Source organism: Anoplopoma fimbria, chromosome 21 (assembly GCF_027596085.1).
Source record: "Anoplopoma fimbria isolate UVic2021 breed Golden Eagle Sablefish chromosome 21, Afim_UVic_2022, whole genome shotgun sequence".
In the NCBI taxonomy this organism is placed as follows: domain Eukaryota; kingdom Metazoa; phylum Chordata; class Actinopteri; order Perciformes; family Anoplopomatidae; genus Anoplopoma; species Anoplopoma fimbria.
In genome coordinates this window covers 8424583-8447723 of record NC_072469.1, presented here as the reverse complement: position 1 = coordinate 8447723, position 23141 = coordinate 8424583, and the positions used below count along the sequence as shown (strand labels likewise).

Here is a 23141-nt window from a genome sequence, read left to right as displayed (position 1 = left end):
ACTTTGAATGTAATTTTTTTTTATTAAAATCAGTTGCAGTAAAATATATACAATCAAGTATTACTTAGTTATTTCACAAAAAGCATCCTTCCCATTAAAGAGTTGGTGAGAATTAATCATAAGAAACTTTGAATGCAATGTTTTAAATTAAAGTCAGTTGCAGTAAAATATATACAATCAATTATTTATTTCACAGAAAGCATCCTTCCCGTTAGTGAGAATTAATAATAATAATATTTGAAAAGCATTGCAATTTCGTGAAGCTGTTTTGGTTACAGGATGTCAATTACTTTACAGTTTGGCCTGTGCCTTCTTTAGTTGATCCCTCAGTTCCAGATGAGCAATGGAGGAGAGGTGCACCTCATCTGGCCCATCAGCAATGCGTAGCGTTCGAACATATGAATACCTGAGGAAGAATGTGGTAACGTTGGCATCAGTAAGGAGTTTAGTTGAATGCTTACTCTTGTGTGTGTGTATTGGTGGGGGCGGGGGAGTAAACTTACATCTGTGCTAGTGGGAAGTCTCCAGACACACCAGCACCTCCAAAGACCTGTATCGCACAGTCCACCACCTTACACGCCATCCTGGCTGCTGCCACCTTGATCATAGCGATCTAAGAAGATGACAAGTAAAAAATGAGGCGCAGTTAACAAGTTACATCACCGACATATTTAAACTTACATTTGGCATCCATCAATTGTAAGACAGCACAATATCCAAAAATGGCATAGTCGCATGCCATAACAAATTTCATGATATATTATGCCATAAAGAAGTCATCGTAATGACCCGTTTTACAGTTTGTTAACAATGATGGCCTCAGCTGTCCCCCTTTCAATACCAAGAAGCAGCAGCTTTTATCCGAGTTCCCTCACTTGTGAACAAGACCCCGACATACTTGAATTCCCTAGCTTAAGTCATTGACTCACTCCCAACCTGGAGAGAGCAATCCACTATTTTCCGGCAGAGAACCATGGTGTCAAACTGGGAAGACCTCATCTGCAAAGAGCAAAGAGCAGAGACCTGCTCCACTTCCTGCACCAGCTCTGTTTCCTTCCCTGCCAGAGAGGCCCAGGTGACCCTTTTCCAGACGAGGTGAGACCACTCTATCACATTTATTTGACAGGGATTGACATTAAACTTGTTGATTGTAAGGCATTTTATAATATCTACTATTAAAAAATAGTCATAAGTCATATAAAAAGTTATAGTATGTCATAAACGTGGTATAAAACGTGATAGTATGTCATAAAAGTCCAAAGAAATCATAAAAATGTTTTGTAATATAAAAATTCATAGGTTGGCATGTCATTAAATTGTCATAGTATAGTTTTCTACAAAAAAGCGATATAAAAAGCCATAGTTCAGTATGCCATGAAAAAATGTCAATTTTATAAAGTCAAAGCATAGTTGGTTTTTAAAAAAAAAAATCAAAATAAAGTCTTAAATTAATGTCATAAAATTGTCATTGTATAGTATGTTATAAAATAATGCCATAGTATAGTATGCCATGAATTCTGTCATAAAATTGTAGTGTAGTATGTCATGAAAAATGTAGAAAAAATGTCATAGTATGGTATGCCATAGCAAAATCTCATGAAATGTCTTAATGTCATAACAAATTTCATAGTGTAGAATGTGGGCATAAATGCAGCAGCCGTTAGCTCCCATGAACTTATCTTAGTTTTACTTTTTTCTTTTCGTGTTTATCCCTGGAGTGCTGTGTCATGTGACAGAGATACACCAATCGAAAAAGGAAGTGACTGCTGTGCCTGCATCTTTACAAAGACCACTGGCTCTATTGTGGCAACGTGGTATCAAGCTGCACTTGATGGGCAGGCCGCAGGACAGAGCGCCAGACTCAAGTTACTCGAGTAGAGCGGATTCCGTGTTTACATCGTTGTCAAATTTTGAATGTTAAGATTCTGACCATATTGTATGCCCCGAGAATTGCTGCTATTTACATTCCTCCAGATGCAAATAAAAAAGAATGCACCGCAGGAATGCATTACTCATTCTGCATTACTCACTCGTTTTGTAAGGTTTTTCTTGAGTAACTGCATTTCATTGTGCAACCCTATGTTTCATAACAGTATTTCATAAAAAACTGTCATAGTAAAGCGTACCATAAAGAGTGTAATAGTAAAGAAGGCAAGGGTTAGGGTGTTAGAGTACAGGTAAAAAAAAATAATCATAGTATAGTATGTCGAAAAAATTATAAACAGTCCTAGTATAGTACATAAAAAAGAATGAGATTATTGTGTGTCATAAAGGTAAAAGTAAAATAATGAGTATGTCGAAAATGAAAAATTATATTATATGTATATCCAAAAAAAAAAATGAAAATGTTGAAGTCATAGCATAGTATGTTGAAAAAAGGTCATGGTATTGTATGTCACATATAGTTTGTAAAAACATCACAGAGTATATCAGAAAAAGTCATAGTATAAAAAGTTGAAAACAAAAGTCATAGTATAGTATGATAGTATTTTTCCACATGCTATAGATTGAAAAAAAGCATATTATAGTATGTCAAAGAAAATGAAAAATAAGTCATAGTATGTTGAAAATAAAAAAGTCATAGTATGATAGTATTTTTCCACATGCTATAGATTAAAAAAAGTCATAGTATAGTATGTCTAAAAAAATTATAAACAGTCATAGTATAGTACATCAAAAAGAATGAGACTATTGTGTGTCGTAAAGGTAAAATAAAAATCATAGTATGTCGAAAAAAAGTTATATTATTGTATATCCAAAAAAGTGAAAAAAAAAGGTCATGGTATTGTATGTCACATATAGTTTGTAAAAACGTCACAGTAGAGAATATCAGAAAAAGTCATAGTATAAAAAGTTGAAAATAAGTCATAGTATGTTGAAAAAAAAGTCAGTACAGTATGTCGAATTTTTTTTTGAACAGTCCTAGTATAGTTTGTGGAAAAGAATGAGATTATTGTGTGTCGTAAAGGTAAAATAAAAATCATAGTATAGTATGGCGAAAAAAAATTAAAATAAGTCATAGTATACTTTTTAAAACTATACTATGACTTTTTTCGACATGCTATAGATTGAAAAAAAATGAAAAATGTGATAGTATAGTATGTAAGAAAATAAATAAAAATAAGTAATCGTATATTACATTGAAAAAACACATTATTGTATGTCGAAAAAAGTGAAAAAAGTCCCAGTTTAATGCAACAAAAAAAAATGGAAACCTTGCAGTTCAAATGCACTACATACCCAATATTATGTCACACTTAGAATGAATAGTATGAATAGTATGTTTTCATACAGAGCAATTTGTATATACCTAGTACAGAACTGGGTCCAAGCACACTACTATGTCCAAAACAGAGTATTGACGGATTTACCTGTTTGCGAGCAGCCCGGCTGCCCAGTGTATCCAGGGCATGAGCGGCATCTAGAGTCAGCAGGCGGGTCTGTTCGATCATGAGACGGCACTCTGCAATCCAGTGAGCAACAACTTCCTACAAACAAAACAGTGACAACACAAGAACGAGAGCATATTTACTCAAACTGCATCTAAAAATATGTCCACTAGGTGTCACTACAAGAAAAGAGCTTAATACATGCTACGGTACTGCAGGCCTGAAATTAAAATCAGAGGAATCTCTCGAGGCAAAGTTCACTTACATGTTGGTACAATTTCTTTCCAAATGTGTGCCTGGAGGCGGCCCGCTGGCAGAGCAGCTCCAGTGCCAACTCTGCCAAACCAACAGCCCTCATACAGTGGTGCAGCCTGCCCGGCCCCAGACGACCCTGGGCAATCTCAAATCCCCTGCCTTCACCTGGAAATAAATATACAATAGGACATTTCCCAGAGGCACAACAGAAAGAGAAACCAGGAATCATTGCAGGAGGGAAATTCACTCTCCTAGTGACCTTGTACCAGTGATTGTCAAGCCAGCACACTTTATTGTGCAAACACAATAAAGGAATGCTCAGGAATTATTAATTTATATGACTTTGCAGGTGTTGCTTACTTCTCAGACCTTTTGTGAGTAAATAAGTGGAAATACACAGTGATACAGTCTCTTACCCAAAATAATGTTACAGGTAGGGACTCGCACGTTTTCAAAGTGCACTTCAAAGTGGCCACCATGGATGGCATCTGAACCCAAAAACAAGGAAAATAACTGGTTAATTTGCTCAGGAAAACTCATTTGTCATGTTTGCATGCAAAAAAAAAAGGAAATAAGAATTGTGGGAAAACAGGAAAACATCAATTGAACATGAAGATGTAATGACAGACTTTATCCTACCATCCTGTCCGAACACAGTGAGTGGCCTGACGAGCTTTACACCCGGTGTGTCCATGGGGACGAGGACCATACTGTGTTGCTCATGTCTAGGAAAAAAATTATAATCAAAGCTTTAAAGGAATGATAGTTTGACCATTTTTTCTTTAAATCTACAATTCTATTTCCAATATGATACATTTTAAAATGTCAATTACTGGTGAGAATCTGCCTCGCTGATTTATTTTACTCTCTTTTCAAACAAGGTTGGGAGTGTTACCTCGATATATTGCTGACAAAACAAGAATAAAGTGTATTACATGTCTTGGGTGTGGTTGTCTCTAGATCTTTTTTCTATGTATGTCTAAAATGCTTGTAACTGCTGAGCGTTAAAGATTAGAGCCAATTACATGTCGGCCACATGATTAGACAAGTGTCAACAAATTTAAATTGATATATTTTGAGCCAAACCTCTCGGCAAAAAAGCATGCCAAGTGATATGTATTAAAAGATGCAAGTGCATGCTGGGAAGTACACCCTGTCCCCAAACCAAAGTCCATTTCAATTATATTAGTGGCACAAACGAAAGTTGAAAGGAAATATTGCCTCTAAAGTAAAGTGCAAAGCTACACTGAAAAGCACAGAATCATTTGAATATGAAACCAAAAGAGTAAATTAGTTGGTAAAAGTAGAATCGTAAAATCTGTGGTTAAAAACTCTTGCTCAAATGAGGACAAAGTATTTTTTAATACTGTACAGAGGAAACAGATATGCCATTATTCTTCACCACATAATTGTTCTACTGACCTGGTTTTAACCTCTTGAGAATTGCTCCTGCACATCACAATGGCCACTTTGCATTGGGGATTGCCAGCACCTGCGGGGAACAGTCAGAAATGCTGTGGTTCATTGCATTTATGTTTTGTAGTCGTCATCTGGTGGTATAAAGAACCAAACAAGGAACAAGCAACTTTTCACAGTCTGACTCTGTTCTTAACCCTTCCGCTGCCCGGGTCTAGTCGGAAACAATGTGTATCGCTGATACACATTGTTTCTAGTGACAGATTGATGGCACAAGAGCAGCCCGCTGAGACAGACAAAGTTTGATTTACATTTCCTGAGTTGGATTCTATCACTTTCAGCAACATTAAGTTTTTCATTAAATAGATTTTGTTTGTTGGGGAGAAACTTACTTTAGTCTTTCCTGGATGAATGTTTTTTTAAATGGAAGCAAAACATGTTTAAAAACCAGACAGCTGAAGTGCACAGAGTCTGGGCTAACTGGGGAATGTTTTGGAATCTCCCTGGCTGGGAGTCCACTTCCAGAAAAAGGTCTCCGATGTGGCTGTGGGTCCCTAAGGCACAGACAGGGTGACCGACGGTCTGCCTTCCTGTTTATATATCTGCCCAAGTGGCAAAACTGTCCCCTAAGGACAGGACATATGGACACCAGACAGCAACAGACAAGACTTCAGTAGTTTAAAAATATTCACAGAATGAGAATTACAGCAGGAGTGCATGTGAACACTTCAACAAACACAATCTGACAGATGTTGAGTCTTTAAACTCAGTCCCTGATTGCGAAAATTTTAACAAAACATTAAATAATGATGCTGTCACTATGACAAACCCAGAAAGAATGTCGACTGACATATTTTAAAAACCAAATCTAGGAGAGCCCGTTTGGCTTGGGAGCAGGTTGGGTTTTCCTCTGAACCCTTGCATAAATCTCATGGTCCAGGATATAAGCTGAGCCCTGCTGTCATGCAAACCGCCATGCCCATACATGTCCTGTCACCACAGGAATGAAACTAAACCACACCAGCCCACTAATCCATCTTCCTGAGAATGCGACAACAAAACCGTTTAGGTTGCCAAGTTCTTTTTTGAATTTATTTGCATAGAAATGCATAAATGAGAGAGAATAGGAAACGGGGAGAGACATAGATTATAAACAACTGAACTAAATTAAATAAACTATAACAGTATTTATCAGGAAAAAAACATTTAAATAAACTACTGTAGTTCCATAAAATAAAAAAAAGAATGGTTTAGTCCACAGAATTTTTGCTAACAAGAGTGAGGTTGTGAACAATATACAGAACACACAATAACAAGCCAATAATGACTACATTTCAGCAAACCACCAAAAAAAACCTGTTGTAAATGGGACAAACAGATCCACATGGGATGCTATTCTATATTCTCCTTTTATAAAAAAAAATTCTCATAGACATAAACAAAAGGGCAGCCACCAGGGCACTCCCTGCATGACATCAAGATTAAGAGATTAAATTCACAATCTATCTGAGATTGAAAAAACGTTGTATGGTGCTTTGCACAGTACAGCAAACAAAGATAGTAAGGACTTTTTGTTTATCCATTTCTCCTGCATCATAAAACAGTCTTAAAGACACACACACACGCGCACGTGAACGTGCGTGCATGCATGCATGGAGAGCTACGTGGTACAGAGAGGTGCTCCTAGAGTGTCAGCAGGGAAGGGGCGGGCAGAGGGAAAGAGATCAGTGCCTTCAGTCCTTTGGTGCAAACAACTTTTCTCCTCAGGATCCTTAACAACTGTTTGTGTGTGATTAAAAAAAGGATATCCCCACCTGTAAAGCCCCACAAAGAGGAACATACACAGGGTAAGGACCTCTTTTTAATTTTAACCACCACTTTACTCAATAATTGTTTATTTTTCATCAACTCCAAAACAAGTCAAACTATCACTAGAAGAGGAAAAGAAAGTAGCTAAAATTTACACTTAAATATTACATTATGATATACATAGAAAAGTATTGTGCCTTGTTTTCTAGATAGTCAGACGTTCACTTGAGTGTAAGCCTTAACAGTCAAAGTCCTGGTCAGGATATTTTACGGTATTGTTATAACCATAGTGAGGTAATGATAATAAACTGAGCGTGGCTTTTTGCGTTCCATTTCCCTCTTTTTTTTTTGAGTGTCAAATTTTGCTCATTTTAAAACACTTTTAAAGTTTTCTCAGGGTCACATGACCAAAGATTAACATTATTATTATTATTATTATGAGTACTCCTTTAAGTGTAGTTTTGGGGATAAAAAAAACTTCGGTCCGTGATTGTTTACATAAAATGAATGAAATGTGTGTGATTCAAATGGAGATAAAAAGTCAACAAACCAAGTAAAAAAAGAAAAAGAAAAGAAAAAGAAAACACACTCGAACTGACTGACAGGCTTTTCAAAACATAGAATAACACCAAATCATTTGTTTTATCCTCCTAATTTAAAGTTTAAGTTTTCGGATGCTGTTAAACGTTTGTTTACAGTAATGTTTGTACAAAGAGCAGTAAAGCAAGCCTTTATTTCCAATTATGACCATTTACAAATAGTTTGGCTTTTTAAACTTGATTATTTTGCTCGGTTAAGCTTGTGGAAACCAAATAACCCAAACAACTATATTATAAACTAAAAAAAAAACTTTTTAAACCATTACGCCCCCAATACATATGAAGAGCAGCTGTTGACAACAGAAGGATACTTGACATTTTTCAGAATGTTCCAACGAACATCTGTTTCAGTAACTGCTCCTCCTCCTCCCAAACAGGAGATAATGACTTATTATATAACAAACCTGGATACTTTTCATAAAATGACTGTTGTCCTCTTAGCAGCAAGTATGATTTGCCAAAATTATTCTGGGAGGCATAATATACTGGCCAGGAATTATATCATCAGTAACGTAATGTGTTTTGCAGTTGTTTTTCAGTTCCCTGAATAAAATACAAACTATATGATATCAATATCTATGTTAACAATGTGAGATGAGTACTTCCAACTTAGTTTGATAATGACTTTTCCAAGCAGCAACAATTATCCGTGTGATCAGTGAGTGAGTCACCATGTACACCCACATACACACAGTTCGGTTTCTGTGCAAACAACGGGGAGGAGACGTTAACAATACAATACTAGATGAAAGTCTCAATTTAATAGGAATTTGTGCTAAACCAGTTTATACCAGTACATGACTTTGTATTCCACAGGGAAAATGATATAAATAATTGAAATAAAGAAAATAAATTCAAAGTGCACGCATGGATCTATGCATTTGCAGACCAGACTGGGATTTCTCAAGCCCACACACAGTTCAGACAGACATGGCTTAAGACATTAGGGCAACCATGCAGGAGAGAATCCTTTCATGCAGAATAAAGAAAACTCCCCTTTCCTGATCCTGATGAAAAGCAGCTTATGTTTACAAATGTAATCTGCTCTTGTTGTGTTTAATAGGGTTTAACACAAACATTACATTTGTATGCAATGGATTGAACGAATTACCCATGTCACAACTTGCACAATTAAAAAAGGGCAAAGTTAAATCTTCAAATAATAAAATAAATGCTTACCCCTTTTTTCTGTACAGCAAAAAAATGCAGGATTTCAACTACGACAACGAGGACTACAACGCAAATGACAGTTATGATTACGATTACGAAAACGGTGTTTGTGACAAGGAGGCAGTGCGCTCCTTTGGCGGTGTCTTCCTCCCGGTCATCTATGCCTTGGCTCTGGTGGTGGGCCTGGCTGGGAATGCCCTGGTAGTGGTGGTCTATGCATCCAAGCTGCGGCTACGAACCCTGACAGACGTGTGCATCCTGAACCTTGCCATTTCCGACCTGCTGCTCCTCTTCACCCTGCCTTTTTGGGCGGCTGATGCGGTTCATGGCTGGATGTTGGGTTCGGCAGCCTGCAAGCTCACCTCCTTCCTCTACAGTACCAACTTCAGCTGTGGCATGCTGCTGCTGGCGTGCATCAGTGTGGATCGCTACCGCGCTATAGCCCGCAATCCCGCAGGCAGGACTGGAACAGGTCGCTGGGTGAGGATACAGTGGTTCCTGGTGTGTGGGCTGTTGTGGGCTGTAGCCAGCTTTCTTGGCCTTCCCGAACTTTTCTTGTCCACAGTGAAGCACTCCCATCACAGGGTGGCCTGCACATCTATCTTCCCGCACAGCATGGCCCGACCTGCAAAGGCTGCCCTGGAGCTGTTGGAGGTGACCTTTAGATTCTTGCTCCCTTTCTTGGTCATGACGGTGTGCTACTTCTTGGTAGGACGGACGCTGAGCCGGGCAGCTGGGGTGCGGAGAGATCGAAAGTGGCGTGCCCTGCGTGTCCTCCTGGCCGTGGTGGCTGTATTCCTGCTCACCCAGCTGCCCTTCAACGTGGTCAAGCTGATCCGAGCCATGGACATCATCTACATCCTCGTGACTGACTGTGAAGTCAGCAAGGGCCTGGATCGAGCTCTCCAAGTGACAGAGAGCCTGGCGCTGGTCCACGCGTGCATTAACCCCATCCTCTACACCTTCATCGGATCGTCCTTCAGGGGACACGTCCTCAAGGCTGCCAAGCACCTTGGACAGCGACTCGGGAGACACCCGAGACATGTCAACGGGGAGCCGGCAGTGGAGATTCGACTCAACACGCAAAATCAAACGCAATCCCAGTCTGATTCAGAAGATCAAGCCACCAGCACCTTTACTATTTAAGACTCAAACTATGTACCCACTTTTCTATAAGCACCTATACAAAATTGTGTATCTATGTATATATATATATAAAAACATGTTTAGTATCATAAGATATAGACATCAATAAACATAATATTCTTCTTGTAATAAAGAAATATGTACAGTCGGTTTATAACGCATGTTGTATGAATAATGTATTTGTTAAATAAAAGAAAGATTTTCAGTTACACGCATCTACCAAAATCTGTTGCAATTAAATGCATCTGGAACTCAAATTGCTCCGAGTACTTCTCTGGCTCCTTTACGACAAATTAAATTAAATCTTGTAGTCTGCGCTGCCTTACATGAGATCATCTGCATATAATTTATTACATCCTGTGGCTTTGGGTTGGGATGAGGATGGTTTGATTGCACAGTGGGTGACCCATCGAGTCGAAAAAACATTTGGAAAACAAAGAAAACAGCAAACATTAGGACCCCCGTCATCAAACTGGAAACAAAGCGGCATATTCCTTGGAGAAACTTTAAGTTTGACTGGCATTTTTATACGCTCGTATTCATTTTATCTAAATAATATGAGCTTGAAAGAGCGAATGGTTTGCAGTGGAGTGCTATCCGTAGTTCTATGTAATGCCTTAACATTTTAGTGGTACTTAAATGCTCTCCTTGGACTGCAAATAAAATTTCCCTTTGAAATTACTCAATCATATAAGATTATGCTCAAGCTAACCCCAATTCATTCACTGCATGTCTAATATCGGTTCAGAAGCGGGGAAGCCCACAGCCCAAGTTTTAACAGTGATTTACTCAAGCCTGTTTACTGTAGTGAAGACACAGAGGGGTCAGCTCAACTCTTCAAAACCTCCAGCCTAGATCAACAACAGACAAGTCATAAAGCTCTTAAAGAGTTAAAAGGTTCCCATTGTTTACCATTATTTCCATCTGCAGCACCTGTTAGTCATCCTCTGTACTCTGTAATGGCATACAGCTTGGATGTGTGGCAGCTGAACTTTAACAAACTGGCGTCTTTGTTTGGAGATTATTAAAAATGTGGTCTCCCTCGTCAGAGGAAGAACTGGGCCCCAAGGCAATACAAGTATTGAGTTGTATGTCACACGAATAAATAGGTAAACAAAGAACAAAGCCACCCTTAATCTCTGCCTCTAAAATCTGATTCTGAATTTATTATGGTCTGACCCAGATGTACATCGGACTTTTAATTGTAAAAATGTCTCCACATTATGAACTATAACACCAAATCATATGTATGTTCAACTTAATCTTAACCTTGCCTGAGGGAAACCAGAATTGTTCTGACGATTCTATTCCACTAGCCACTACTAATAATGTCAAACATGTGTTCAGCGTCTGTGCATGTGTAAGTGGTCTGGGAATCATTTTAGTACATTATCGTGCGGATTGGACAGTCTTGTACAGCCATAGCAACATCTAAAGTATAGACCCTCCCATCTAGCTACTCAGAGTTCGCCACAGACATCTTTGGAAAGCAAAGAAGTTGTGTATGTGGATTACGGGCAACATTTTTCATATAGGTGGATAGGTAAATATGGGCCATTAAGTTTATCCTACAGTGAAGGTACTCCCAAAGAACAAAATACTACTACAACCAAATGCGGGAACTGCTGTGTAAATATCATATCTAAATACTGCATTCAAACCACAGGTATGAAGTCTTAACTTTCTGTTTCTCCATGGTAAAAGATACTGTACAAATATAAAAAAATACAAAAATCCTCTTTTAGGAAGCATGTTGAACATGTTGCAAAGGCTGCCAAGGGCCATGGACAGTTTACAGGGAAACACCCAAAACGTCAGTGAGGAGGTGGCGATGAACACAACATTTGATATTTGGAACAAATGAGAGGCCATGGCAAAACATCATCCTTTAACGGTATTTCCATTTAAACGTTGTCTAGTATTACTTCTCCTTTTGTTGTAAATTCAAGTCTGATTGCAGAGGCGCAAAACGCTACAAATTCCACTCTTGAATAGTGTGGTTTGCTACAAAATCGGCCACAGGACACAGCAAGTATGAACTGGCCATCAACAAATCAGCATACTTTCCGAACAGAGAGATGTATTCATGCCGGCAGAGGAAATTCTCACAACCAAAGAAGATTTTTCCTACTGATGGAAAATTCACTCCCAAGGTAAAGAGAAATGAAAAGAGACCAACTTTAGAAGAATTAAAGAAATGAACTGTACCCTTCATAAAGACAATAATTTGAAAGGGAAAATTCAGCTCATTCTGGGTAAACGAAAGCACTTTAGGTTTTCAACCACAGGAGGGAATTCCCTGCAGATTTTGAAAAACAACAAGCCACTGTTTTCCTTTTTAAATTGGAGTTTCAGAGGAAACATCTGGAATATCTTTCAGTTCAAAGAGATTTAGGAGGTGTAAGATAAACATCGGAAAACACTTATGAGAGCTTAGAATATTTATTTGTCAGTCGCTTAAATACTTAAGGCTTAGTTTAACAATGTTAGAGACCTACATCAAATTATGTAGTTTAACTAATTAATATAGCCAATCAGAAGCCAAAGAGACTTCACTATAAAACCAGAAGAACAGTGACTCACACATGAGTCTGGGTCAGAGAACGAACACACACACACACACACACACACACACACACACACACACACACACACACACACACACACACACACACACACACACACACACACACACACACACACACACACACACACACACACACACACACACACACACACACACACACACACACACACACAATGACCAATTAGAGGTAAAATGTTGAATAGATGAACACACCTTTACTGGTCCAACTGGCTCCAAAGCTGTTCTGACACATATTTTCCAGAATTAATTGGATCCAAGATTTTTTTACTTTTAAGAAATTGTTCATGTTACATACACATCTTTTGCAGTTTGGGACGGACATAAAATGGCTCCATGTTGTTTATTGAGTCTTAAAGCTCTTATGGTGTTTTCAGTCCTAAATGGAACTCTTGAGTGTTCTTAGTGGTATAACAGTTATTTGCTTATACAACCAATGGAAATAGAAATGGACATACCACTGCTCCACCATTTCTTGCCGTTTATGACGAAATTGTCTCCATCCCTGGAAAGAGTGCACTCCATGTTGGTTGCATCACTGGAGGCCACATCAGGCTCTGGGTAAGGGACCAAAGGTCAGCTTAAACTCACAACATACACATGTTATACCAAATAAAAGATAATAACCAATGAGACTTAGACTAACAGTGTTAACATCTCCAATCCACTTTATGTTCTATCTTTTCCAAATTCTGGATTTTAGCTCAAACCACAGACAGAGTGGTTAAAATAAATGGAGTGCACTCAGCGACCATTTTCATACTTAAACAGCAGATAACTCCTAAAGTCAGAAGTCGCAATTGTTCATGAGCACAAGATGGAGGTTCCAGTTTGTCGCCATCCAGTGTAGTAAAATCAACCACACTTTTGACAAAAGCATCCCTAAAAACACTACTTATCACCATCTCTGTTTGCGAAAAACCATGGGGAGTTTCACCCCCACTGTAATCACCATTGGCAACAGCATGCTGTGGTTTCCAGGCAGTGTGGAAAGGAAAGGGAGAAAACAGGGAGAAATTACTCATGAGTGATCTTGTGTTTTCTATTGGCGTGTAGAATTTCCAAACTATGGAGTTGGAAGCAACCCTGCCATCTGGCTCATTTAAGACCAGAACCATCTCTTTAAAGTTTGGCAAAAAAAATAAGGGACTTAACTTCATGGGCAGAACATTGGTTACGGAGGGGACTTACAGTAAGTGTTTTGAGACGCTGCATATAGGAAATTATTTCCCACCTCTAGAATCACATGTTCACCACTCGTTTCTCCACTGACTCTACAGAATATTGTATGTATTCCTTTTTCAGCCCTTTGTTAAGCACAGTGACATGAAGCATATATTTGAAACTCTAAAAGTGATGCAGGATGGCATGGTCATGGAATTACCTGTCATACAGAAGCAGGAGCGAATCTCTCCTTTGAGTAGAGGCTCCAGCCATTTACTCTTCTGCTCCTCACTGCCAAACATGTGGAGCACCTCCATGTTTCCTGTGTCTGGGGAGAAACATCATACCACACACTGTCTCCAGGATATTATGAGCTAAATTTCAATTTGCTCATCAGCCTGAAATAATTCTATTTTACATAATCTGACAAATAAATACCTTTAAACACTACTTTGGGGGATTTTTTTTTATCCCAGTGAATAAATCACAATAATGCATTGTTGTTATGATATAAAAAAAACTAAAAGGTTGACATTTGAAGAGGACTTTACTTGACCACAGAGGATGTTTTCCAGAACATGAGATTCTAGAGCAAATACAGTGCAAGGTCATTATGTACTGTAATTATAATCCATTATTGTCCATGGCCTCCAAATGACCTAAACATTTGACACCGTGTAGGATGTGTTACCAGGAGCCTGGCAATTGAAGACTTCAGGGGCAAAGAGGCAGCGTCCAGTTTCCTCTGCAATGTAGGCATAGTCCAACTGACTCAGACTGCTGACTGCAGGCAGGAAAAGGTTCCACAGCCCTGCCTCCCTAGCCTTCACCTGGACAAAGAGATACATGTTATCAAACACATTTTATCTACTTTATGTTCTCAGTAAATAAAGCTGAAATCCCAAAAACTGTGAACACAAAAGTGTTTCTAGTTGAGGACACTGAGATAGGAACCTTTACACAAAAATCACACGGCAAAATATCGTTTCTTTCTCATAACAATTTAAATTTAAATTTGTCCCTCCCATGCCTAGAGCAATTTTCTCATAACAAAGACTAGAGAGAAAAATGTAGACTTTCTCCTTTCTCTGGGTTTTACTGGTAGCCTCCTACACAAGTTCAAGGTTGAGATAATAGTGTCTGCTCTTTGTCTTCTCTCCACACACTTTTTCACATGATAAGTTATCTATTATAATAAGGCAAGCAAATGTTTTTCAGCTGACAGTCATTAAGCAAGATTCTGCTCATTAAAACGATACGCTGACAGCACATTATTACAGCACTTAGCTGTTAAATCCCAATGCATTCCCCTACAGCGTATATGCATGCACAAACTCTAAGTAATGACAAGCAGGGCTCAAGAAGTGGGAGCGATTCAGCACAGATACTAATAACTGTAGTTTTTGTATGATTTAAACAGTAAGCAATAGACTGCAGTGTAGGGCTGACTCAGATGGGAGGTGCACTGTTTAGACAAGATATAAATAAACCTCACCCTTCAACCTGCTGGATTGATATTGAAGTAACACCTCTTGGAGTTATTCTATTGAAATATGTTTGTTGTTCTCTAATTCATGTGATTTTTATTGTGTTTGGAATTACTGCATAGTTATATGATGTTCGACCGTGTCTGTATTGATAGTGGTAACTTGTACACAAGCAATGTGGCCACAAAATTTGTTTTTTTTACACACCTTAAGATCCTCTACTATCTGGGGAGTGTGCCACCTCTGTGGAGACTGGGTGTGTTTGGAGTAGTACTCTGCAACTTCCTGAAAAATAACAACATTTTTGATACAGTATTGCCTACTTCAAACTATTTCTCTTTTGAATATAACATCACTTCTGCAGCCCTTCATTAGTGGAAACCTATAACTTAAGGAATTCTGGAACCTTTCTGAGACTTGACATTGTGTTAATGTCTTCATTTCTGACAGTATTTCTAGAGAAGAAACAAATATGTTGTTTATTCTGTGGCTATGTTTCACACAAACAAAAAAAAAAAACATTGCTATGCCAACTGCTCCAACAAATAAAGCCAAACAAGATTTGCATTGCCATTTCCTTAGCTTTACACTGCTGCACTGCATTAGGACTGCTATGATGCCCAGCCAATGGCAAGAAGTCTGCATGCAATATAATTCATGTAGTAAATAGACTTCTTGTTCTTTCGCTCGAATGAATTAATCCTGATTGCATGAATGAACTGGTATGCTCTGTCAAATCCTTTCATGTTAAAACTCCATCTGCCAAACAAATCTCTCTTCTGTTCTTGGCAGCTCTTGGCACTGACCTCCTGAGCAGGAAGCACATATTGTCTCATGAAGTCTTTGACCTGCTGGAGGACAACCTGACCTTTAGCTGTCTGCAGGAACAAAACTTCTCCTGTTGGACCTGTGTGAGACCTGGCAAGAAACACATCTCACACGTTAAAAAGTCCACAGAGAACATACAGTTCGATGCCAAATTCCAACTGTTGCTGATTTAAATTTAGTCAGCAGGTGGAATCAGTCTGTTGTCCGGCCCACAACAGAAAGTTTGAACTGCTTTATTTGGATTATATCAAACTCTATTACTGCTTATGTGAGCACATTAATGCATATGACTAAAATGAATACTACCTTGTACAAAACTAGGACTTTCATTAACTTCTATCAAACTCAGTGGGTGTCTGACTGTGACAGCTTACGGATAAAGTTACACCAGCAAATGCGATATGATTCAGATAGCCCAGATCCAACACAGCCTCTAGCATCTTTTAAAATCAAGTGTTCAGCCACTGTATTGATACATTGAAAGACATGTAACAAACAACCACAGAGGATGCACAGAGGTGTAAGACAAGCATCTCCGGCAGCCAACATACCTCTGTGCAAGTTGCAAGGCAAGCTTAGCCCAGGGCTCCACCCACTGGCCGTACTCTGCTGCATTGGGAGCACTGGCATTACCCAGTAGGTGGCGTGCATAGATCCCCTGACAGACAAAAAATGTAAATAAAAGGGGAATGATCAATATTACAACAAAAGCTAACCAGATCCATTTAGGTCCCTCTGCAGTTAAGGAGAAGATACAAATCCATTGTGAGACATTTGAATAACCCAAACATTGTAATGGTACAGTTAGATATTTACTTAAGTTGCAATGTATGTATATCTAAAAAAAACAAATGGGAATAAATTTGTGTTGAACTTTGCATATATATATTGGTACAAACCTGTGCAATTCCTGCCATTTTAAATGCAGACAGGGCCAGGTAGAAATTAAACTGTGGCAAAGCAGAAGGTATCCCCCGGACCCGGCAGTAAATGGAGATCAAGTCTTCCGCAGTTGGGATACCTGCTCATTGGTTGGACAGACAAGGGGGCAGAGAAGCCACAACAATTTGTGGAACAGATACTCTATGCACATGTACTTTTACAAAAAAGATGTTGGAGCACAGTATTTCAATCTATTTGAGCAATGTTCTGAATTTGTTGTGCTGATCAGGGTTGTTATTTGTTTGTTACCTTCTATTCCTTTCAAAGTGCCCATTATGCTGGTGATGTCAATGCTTATAGGCCAGTGGAAGGGGATGAGGAAGTAGGCCAGGTCTGCCAAGGGCTGTCCAGTGGTAGACAGCTCCCAGTCCAATACTGCCATCACACGTGCCTAATGACATCAAATGCACTTTGTAAAGCATTACAGTCATTTGAAGCAGATAGGTAAGAGTAATCGTCTCAGAAGTTGTACCTCTCTTGGATGGAATATCATGTTTTCCAATCGGAAATCTCCATGGACAAGAGTGACCTCGTTATCATTGGCTGGCAAGTTATTCATTAGCCAGTCAGACAGTTCACTCATGGCTGGAATGCCTCTGTGGGCTGCTGCGGTGTACTGCTTCATCCAGGTGGACACCTATTGAGATGGAAAGACCCTTTTGAATGTCACAACTCTAACTCCTTTTTTTCCCGCACAGAAGAATTATTTTGATTTGATGAGTACATAGTATTGTGCTCACTTGTCTCTTGCAGTAACCTGATCCTTTTCCATATCCTTCCAGGTTCAGTGATGCCAGATCCAGTGAGTGTAGCTTTGCCAACGCTTCCACTGCAGCCACATATAGCGCTGCTCTCTCGGCTGCACTCACTCCAGGAAGACGAGGATCCCTAAATATACGACCCTGTTCAATACACATTGATTAGCAAGGGTATCTTTTCATCCAATGATAGGTGACCACTTTACAATGTAAGGTATGTATATACAAGCCTGCGCTTCTATGTCAAGTCAGTCATTTCATCTTTTATCATTAGAATATAGAGCAAAGTTGAAAACAATAACAAAACAGCAATTAATATATTAGAAGCAGCAACACTGTAAAATGTGGTCTTGGTAGCACAAACCTACCCTCACATGCTCCATTAAGTAGAACTCTGTTCCAATGATTTTAGCATCAGTGCAGTGCAAGAGAGGCTGAGGTACAGGGAAGCCAGCAGAGAACAGGGCCTTCTGCACCCGATACTCCCTGTCCACCTATAAGTAAAGTCACAAAGGTCCAACATCCTATACCAAAACATCACCCACGAATGGGCACCAAGATATTATCATGACTTTTTTTTAACAGGTCCCACAGGACCCAAATAATTTCATCAACAAATACTGATATGTAACTGCAAACCCATAGGAAGCTTCTGGGAATTAACTATGTACTTTTGGATTAATTATAATAGACATGTAGACAATATTTAGTTAGTTCCCTTGCAAATCATTAATTCCCCACAACTGTTTGCTTAACCGAATGTAGCAGCCAGGGCTTAACAGTTCAGCTGAACATGCAAAAAAAGTGAAACTTGTGATCCGACAAGAAAACAAATAAATATGGGGAATGACGTTTTGAATTAGAAAAAGATTAATATTGCCAAGATTTTAGCGGTTTAATTCTAGGAAATTACCAGTGTATACACTCAAGAAAATGTTACCTAAACAAAAGTATATGTTTATAATACAACACTATAAATTATTGAACTGTATTCTCATATAAATAAATAAAAATACATATATATTTATCTCCATTTTTCCTGTAATCACTTCCAAATCATACTGTATTCATTTCTAGGAAACCTTCGAGGAATTTATTAGATGTCTTTTTTTGCTGATATAGAACCAGTTCACAACAGTGCTGAAATAAAAACCTAGAGCTAAACTAAATGTTTATTTTATTTTCCACAAAGCAACTTCTGTCCATAACATAACATGCAGCCATACCATTATGACTAAGACAGTAAATGATGCAGTAAAGCTGTAAAGTACACATGATACTTTGATCGCTCCTTATCCCTGAACATCTTATGTGATATGATTATATGGACCAAAGTTATTTATGAGTCAAAGCTTACCTTGTGAGCTCCTGGCAGCAGCTCACCTGGGGGTTTCTTCCTGAGTACATAGCTGTTTGTGGGTGTTTGGATTAGGAAGGTTGGGTTTGACTGACCAGCGCTGAAAAGACAATATTTACAATATTAGCTTTAAATTGGCGAAAAGTTGTAAAAATAAATAAATAAATAAATATATATATATACGTTACCTGTACTGTCTGACAGTGAGAGTGTCACTGGTTGACACTGTCTGTGTATTGACAGACAGATATCTTTGCAGCCTGTCAACACTGAATGCATGTTGCTGTCGGACAGGTGTCGTCTGCTCCTCCATGGCTCAGTTGAAGAGTATTTGTTTAACTTTTGCAGTGATTCTTCTTCTTCTTCTTCTTTTTTGGGTTTAAATGCAGCATGCATCCTTTGCTTTGCACTACTGCCACCCTCTGGGGTTAGGTAACTCCTACGATGCCATTTCCTTCTGATTTTGAAAGATTAATATGTGTATCTATAATCCCTTTTTTAACAGCTTGTTTGAATAATTTGTTAACTCTTTCATTTCCCAGAATGCCTGAATGAGCAGGAACCCTGATAAATGCCACCTCAGCAACGTGTTTCCTTATTCTTATAGAATAGACATTATTGTAAAGGTTCAATCCGGACCATTGCAACAACAGTGGTGGTCGGAACATTTACGTCTGCACACACAGATGTCACGTCCTCAAAAAGTATTTATATCTTACAGATATTCAGCAGTAAAAAACAAAACAAAAAACAATGCACAGAAATAATTAAAATGTTAGTCCGTATCTTCGTAACCGTTTAAATTATCAACTAATAATGTAGGAACGATTTAACGTAATTGCAAGTTGCCTCTGTTTCTACACGGACGTTATTTACGTGAACACACATTCTGACAGCTGACTTCTGAAGACGTGTACTTTCCGCACCGATTCAGCCGTCTAGTTTGTTCACTTGCCTTATTGTTATTCATAATATTACACGTATTTCGTTGACATTGTTTAGAGATATTTGTTGTCCTAATGGCGACGGTCGAGGAGCTGAAGCTGCGGGTGAGAGAGCTGGAGAATGAATTGATAAAGTGTAAGCAGAAGCAGTGTGCCGGGGAGGATGCTCACAGCCTCCACAGACCCAAGATTGACAAAATGAGCGCAGAGGTCGTGGATTCCAACCCATACAGGTGATTTATTATTATTATTATTATTATTATGATTTAGTCTTTTTAACATCATTTGTCTGGGTTGATCTTAGCACTAAAGGGGGCTACGCCTTATGACTCACTCATCCCATATGGTGGTACTTCATAGACCACAGGCTAACCTCAGCTGTGTTGTCATTGCAGTCGTCTGATGGCTTTAAAGAGAATGGGCATCGTGGATGATTACGAGGTATGATATTTAAGTATTAAAAAAATATTTAATTGTAATGTTCTTTTTGCACTGCAGTACTTTTTTTGCTGCTCTTCTCCTTGAAGTCTATACAAATTTCCAAAACATGCCAGCTGATAATAATGCCAATGTGAATTTTATGTTTACAAACTATCACATGGGTATCCCTAAGGTTGTAAGGTGTTTCTTAAAAAACACCATGTGACCTGTGCAATTAATTGTAAATATGAACGTCCATAATGTTTGATAAAGGTTTAAAAAGAAGTGAATTGAACATATCAATAAAATAGTTGCCTTGTAATATGTGGACAGAAAATCCGGACATTCACAGTCGCTGTGGTTGGTGTTGGGGGAGTTGGCAGTGTGACAGCTGAAATGCTCACTAGATGTGGCATTGGTAAGGTAATACAAACTTCTTCTTATTTCCTCTACATTGACATTCACCTGTGCATCTTGTTCAGTAGATTGTCTGCCTGTGCTTACCCCAGTCTTGTCTATGCCTATGCCATCACAGTTGCTCCTCTTTGACTACGATAAAGTAGAGCTGGCCAATATGAACAGACTGTTCTTCCAGCCTCACCAGGCAGGCCTCAGTAAAGTGGAAGCTGCAGAACACACACTCAGGTATACTATTGTTTAAAGAAATGAAATCCCCCCCCGAAAAAAAAGAGATGTTAAGTTTATTTTTGCTTACATGTTACTCGATTTACCCAACAGGAACATCAACCCAGATGTGTCATTTGAGACCCACAACTACAATATCACCACAATGGACAATTTTACACATTTTATGGAGCGCATCAGGTGAGCATTTCTTACTCTCCCGTCTCTAGTTTCTAGTTTCTTCTCCGCAGTGGTACCAGCCTTCACAACAGATTATTCTGTGTCTTCTCAGTTATGGAGGGCTGGAGGAAGGGAAGCCGGTGGATTTGATCCTGAGCTGTGTGGACAACTTTGAGGCCAGAATGGCTATCAATGCAGTAAGTGCAGCACGGCCACAAAAACAACAGAGCTGCCAGTACATGTTACCCTTGCAGATTGTATTCATCTTGTCATGTTTGTCACAGGCCTGTAATGAGCTCGGTCAGATCTGGATGGAGTCTGGTGTCAGTGAGAACGCTGTATCAGGACACATCCAGCTCATCATTCCTGGAGAGACGGCATGCTTCGCTGTATGTCCACACACAAACATCTTTTCTTTACTTTTAACATAGTTGTACTTTTCTTTAAAAGATATTCAACTTCTGCAATACTTGAACAACATTGTCCTGTAAGAAAAACAGTTGTAATAGTTACATTGTAATACAGCGTCATATCCTTTGTTAGTGTGCTCCTCCTCTGGTGGTGGCAGCTAACATCGATGAGAAGACCCTAAAAAGGGAGGGTGTGTGTGCTGCCAGCTTACCAACAACGATGGGCGTGGTCGCAGGCCTCCTGGTGCAAAATGTCCTCAAGTAAGATATCTTTATTCATGGGCAGTGGGAAACCCAAAGGTGGAAAGACTGTCTGTATATGATAAGTTAAAACGTTTTTGTCTTTCAGGTTTCTTTTGAAGTTTGGAACTGTCAGTTATTATCTCGGCTACAACGCCATGCAGGACTTCTTCCCCACCATGGCCATGAAAGCCAACCCCCAGTGTAATGACCGCTACTGCAGGACACAACAGGAAGAGTACAAGGTGTGTGCTTGCTGATTGTTTTCAAGTATTGCGATGTAAAACCTGCCAAAAGGTCTTTTTATTACAATACAGAATATGTACTGCAACAGTTTGGGAAAGCTAACAGTGTCTATCTGTATGAAAACTTTATTTCAGAAGAAAGAAGCAGAGCGCCCAAAAGTCGAAGCTGTACAGGAAGAGGAGGAGGAGGTCGTACACGAGGACAATGATTGGGGTGAGCATGCAACAAACAACTATTCAAGCTAACAGTGTCAGAAATGTAGCAGTTTGCTTGTCTTTGTACAATACAGTATATTGTCTAATGTGTATTAATACAAACACAATTGTAACGTGCAGGTATTGAACTAGTATCTGAAGTGACTGACGCAGAGTTACAGGCTGCATCAGGCGCTATGCCGGACCTCCCAGAAGGCATTACCGTGGCTTACACCATTCCAGTTGAAGTAAGTATTTGGTAAAACAAATCAACTTTGAAGGGCTTAACGGATAGTTTTACATATTTGAGCTGCTTAATTTAAAATATGTGAGATTATTAGTGTCCTTTTTCTGACAAATGCAGCATCATAAGTTTTGAAATTGTAACAATAAAGTCAATAAAATATTCACTGTGAAAGATGACCTGAAATAAATTCTGACAACCTTGTTTTCTCTTGTTTGGACCAGGATACATCAAGTGGGGAGACAGTGGGGGACACTGAACAGAGCCTAGAAGAGTTGATGGCTCTGATGAGAAAGCTGTAGACAACAATCTGAAGGTGCTATTTAGATAAGACATGCCTTTTCTCATGTGTCTATTCCATTGGTTTCTTTGATAACAAGCATCATGAAAAAGCCAATTAATGTCAAATAAACAATTACAGAATGCGTTCATCTAACAGCTAAATAACGGAAATGCATGGAAAATGCTGCTGATGACATTTACACAACACATACTAGGAAGGTGTGAAGCACTCGGAGTTGGCACAGTCTAATGAAATGTATATCAACCTAGGATAATATCACTGTTAGTGCATTAACATTGTAACAATGTGTATTTTCTACGGTTTTGATTAGTGACCGAGTTTTTCCTCCCTCCCTATTAATGTGCTCGTCATTCACTCAGCTTTAAAATAAACATCTGCTGCAACAGATTAAAACATTTAAACATGTTTAA

At 38.9% G+C, this 23141-nt stretch overlaps 3 protein-coding genes across 3 annotated transcripts; 2 read left to right on the top strand and 1 right to left on the bottom strand.

The window, feature by feature from the left end:
* Positions 1–2: 2 nt before the first annotated feature.
* On the bottom strand, positions 3–19288 carry acad11 (acyl-CoA dehydrogenase family, member 11). The gene is made up of 20 exons (XM_054623332.1): positions 19114–19288; positions 18926–19025; positions 17937–18062; positions 17551–17712; positions 17283–17447; positions 17060–17201; positions 16768–16889; positions 16420–16526; positions 15847–15958; positions 15248–15325; positions 14245–14383; positions 13774–13881; positions 12848–12946; positions 5067–5136; positions 4284–4369; positions 4061–4132; positions 3655–3809; positions 3372–3488; positions 504–613; positions 3–406 (listed from the first exon to the last, which is right to left on the bottom strand). Exons 1-20 carry the CDS (start codon positions 19236–19238, stop codon positions 292–294), a joined length of 2310 nt encoding a protein of 769 aa, XP_054479307.1. The 5' UTR covers positions 19239–19288; the 3' UTR covers positions 3–291.
* ackr4b (atypical chemokine receptor 4b) lies at positions 5143–9939 on the top strand. The gene is made up of 2 exons (XM_054623334.1): positions 5143–6907; positions 8665–9939. The coding sequence occupies exon 2, from the start codon at positions 8672–8674 to the stop codon at positions 9782–9784; it is 1113 nt and encodes a 370-aa protein (XP_054479309.1). The 5' UTR covers positions 5143–6907; positions 8665–8671; the 3' UTR covers positions 9785–9939.
* Positions 19289–19814: 526 nt separating the features above from the next.
* Positions 19815–23132, top strand: uba5 (ubiquitin-like modifier activating enzyme 5). Its single transcript, XM_054623031.1, has 12 exons — positions 19815–20102; positions 20265–20310; positions 20623–20712; positions 20825–20934; positions 21028–21114; positions 21206–21290; positions 21378–21482; positions 21637–21764; positions 21853–21988; positions 22124–22202; positions 22325–22431; positions 22652–23132. The coding sequence occupies exons 1-12, from the start codon at positions 19945–19947 to the stop codon at positions 22727–22729; spliced, it is 1209 nt and encodes a 402-aa protein (XP_054479006.1). The 5' UTR covers positions 19815–19944; the 3' UTR covers positions 22730–23132.
* The last annotated feature ends 9 nt before the right edge of the window (positions 23133–23141 follow it).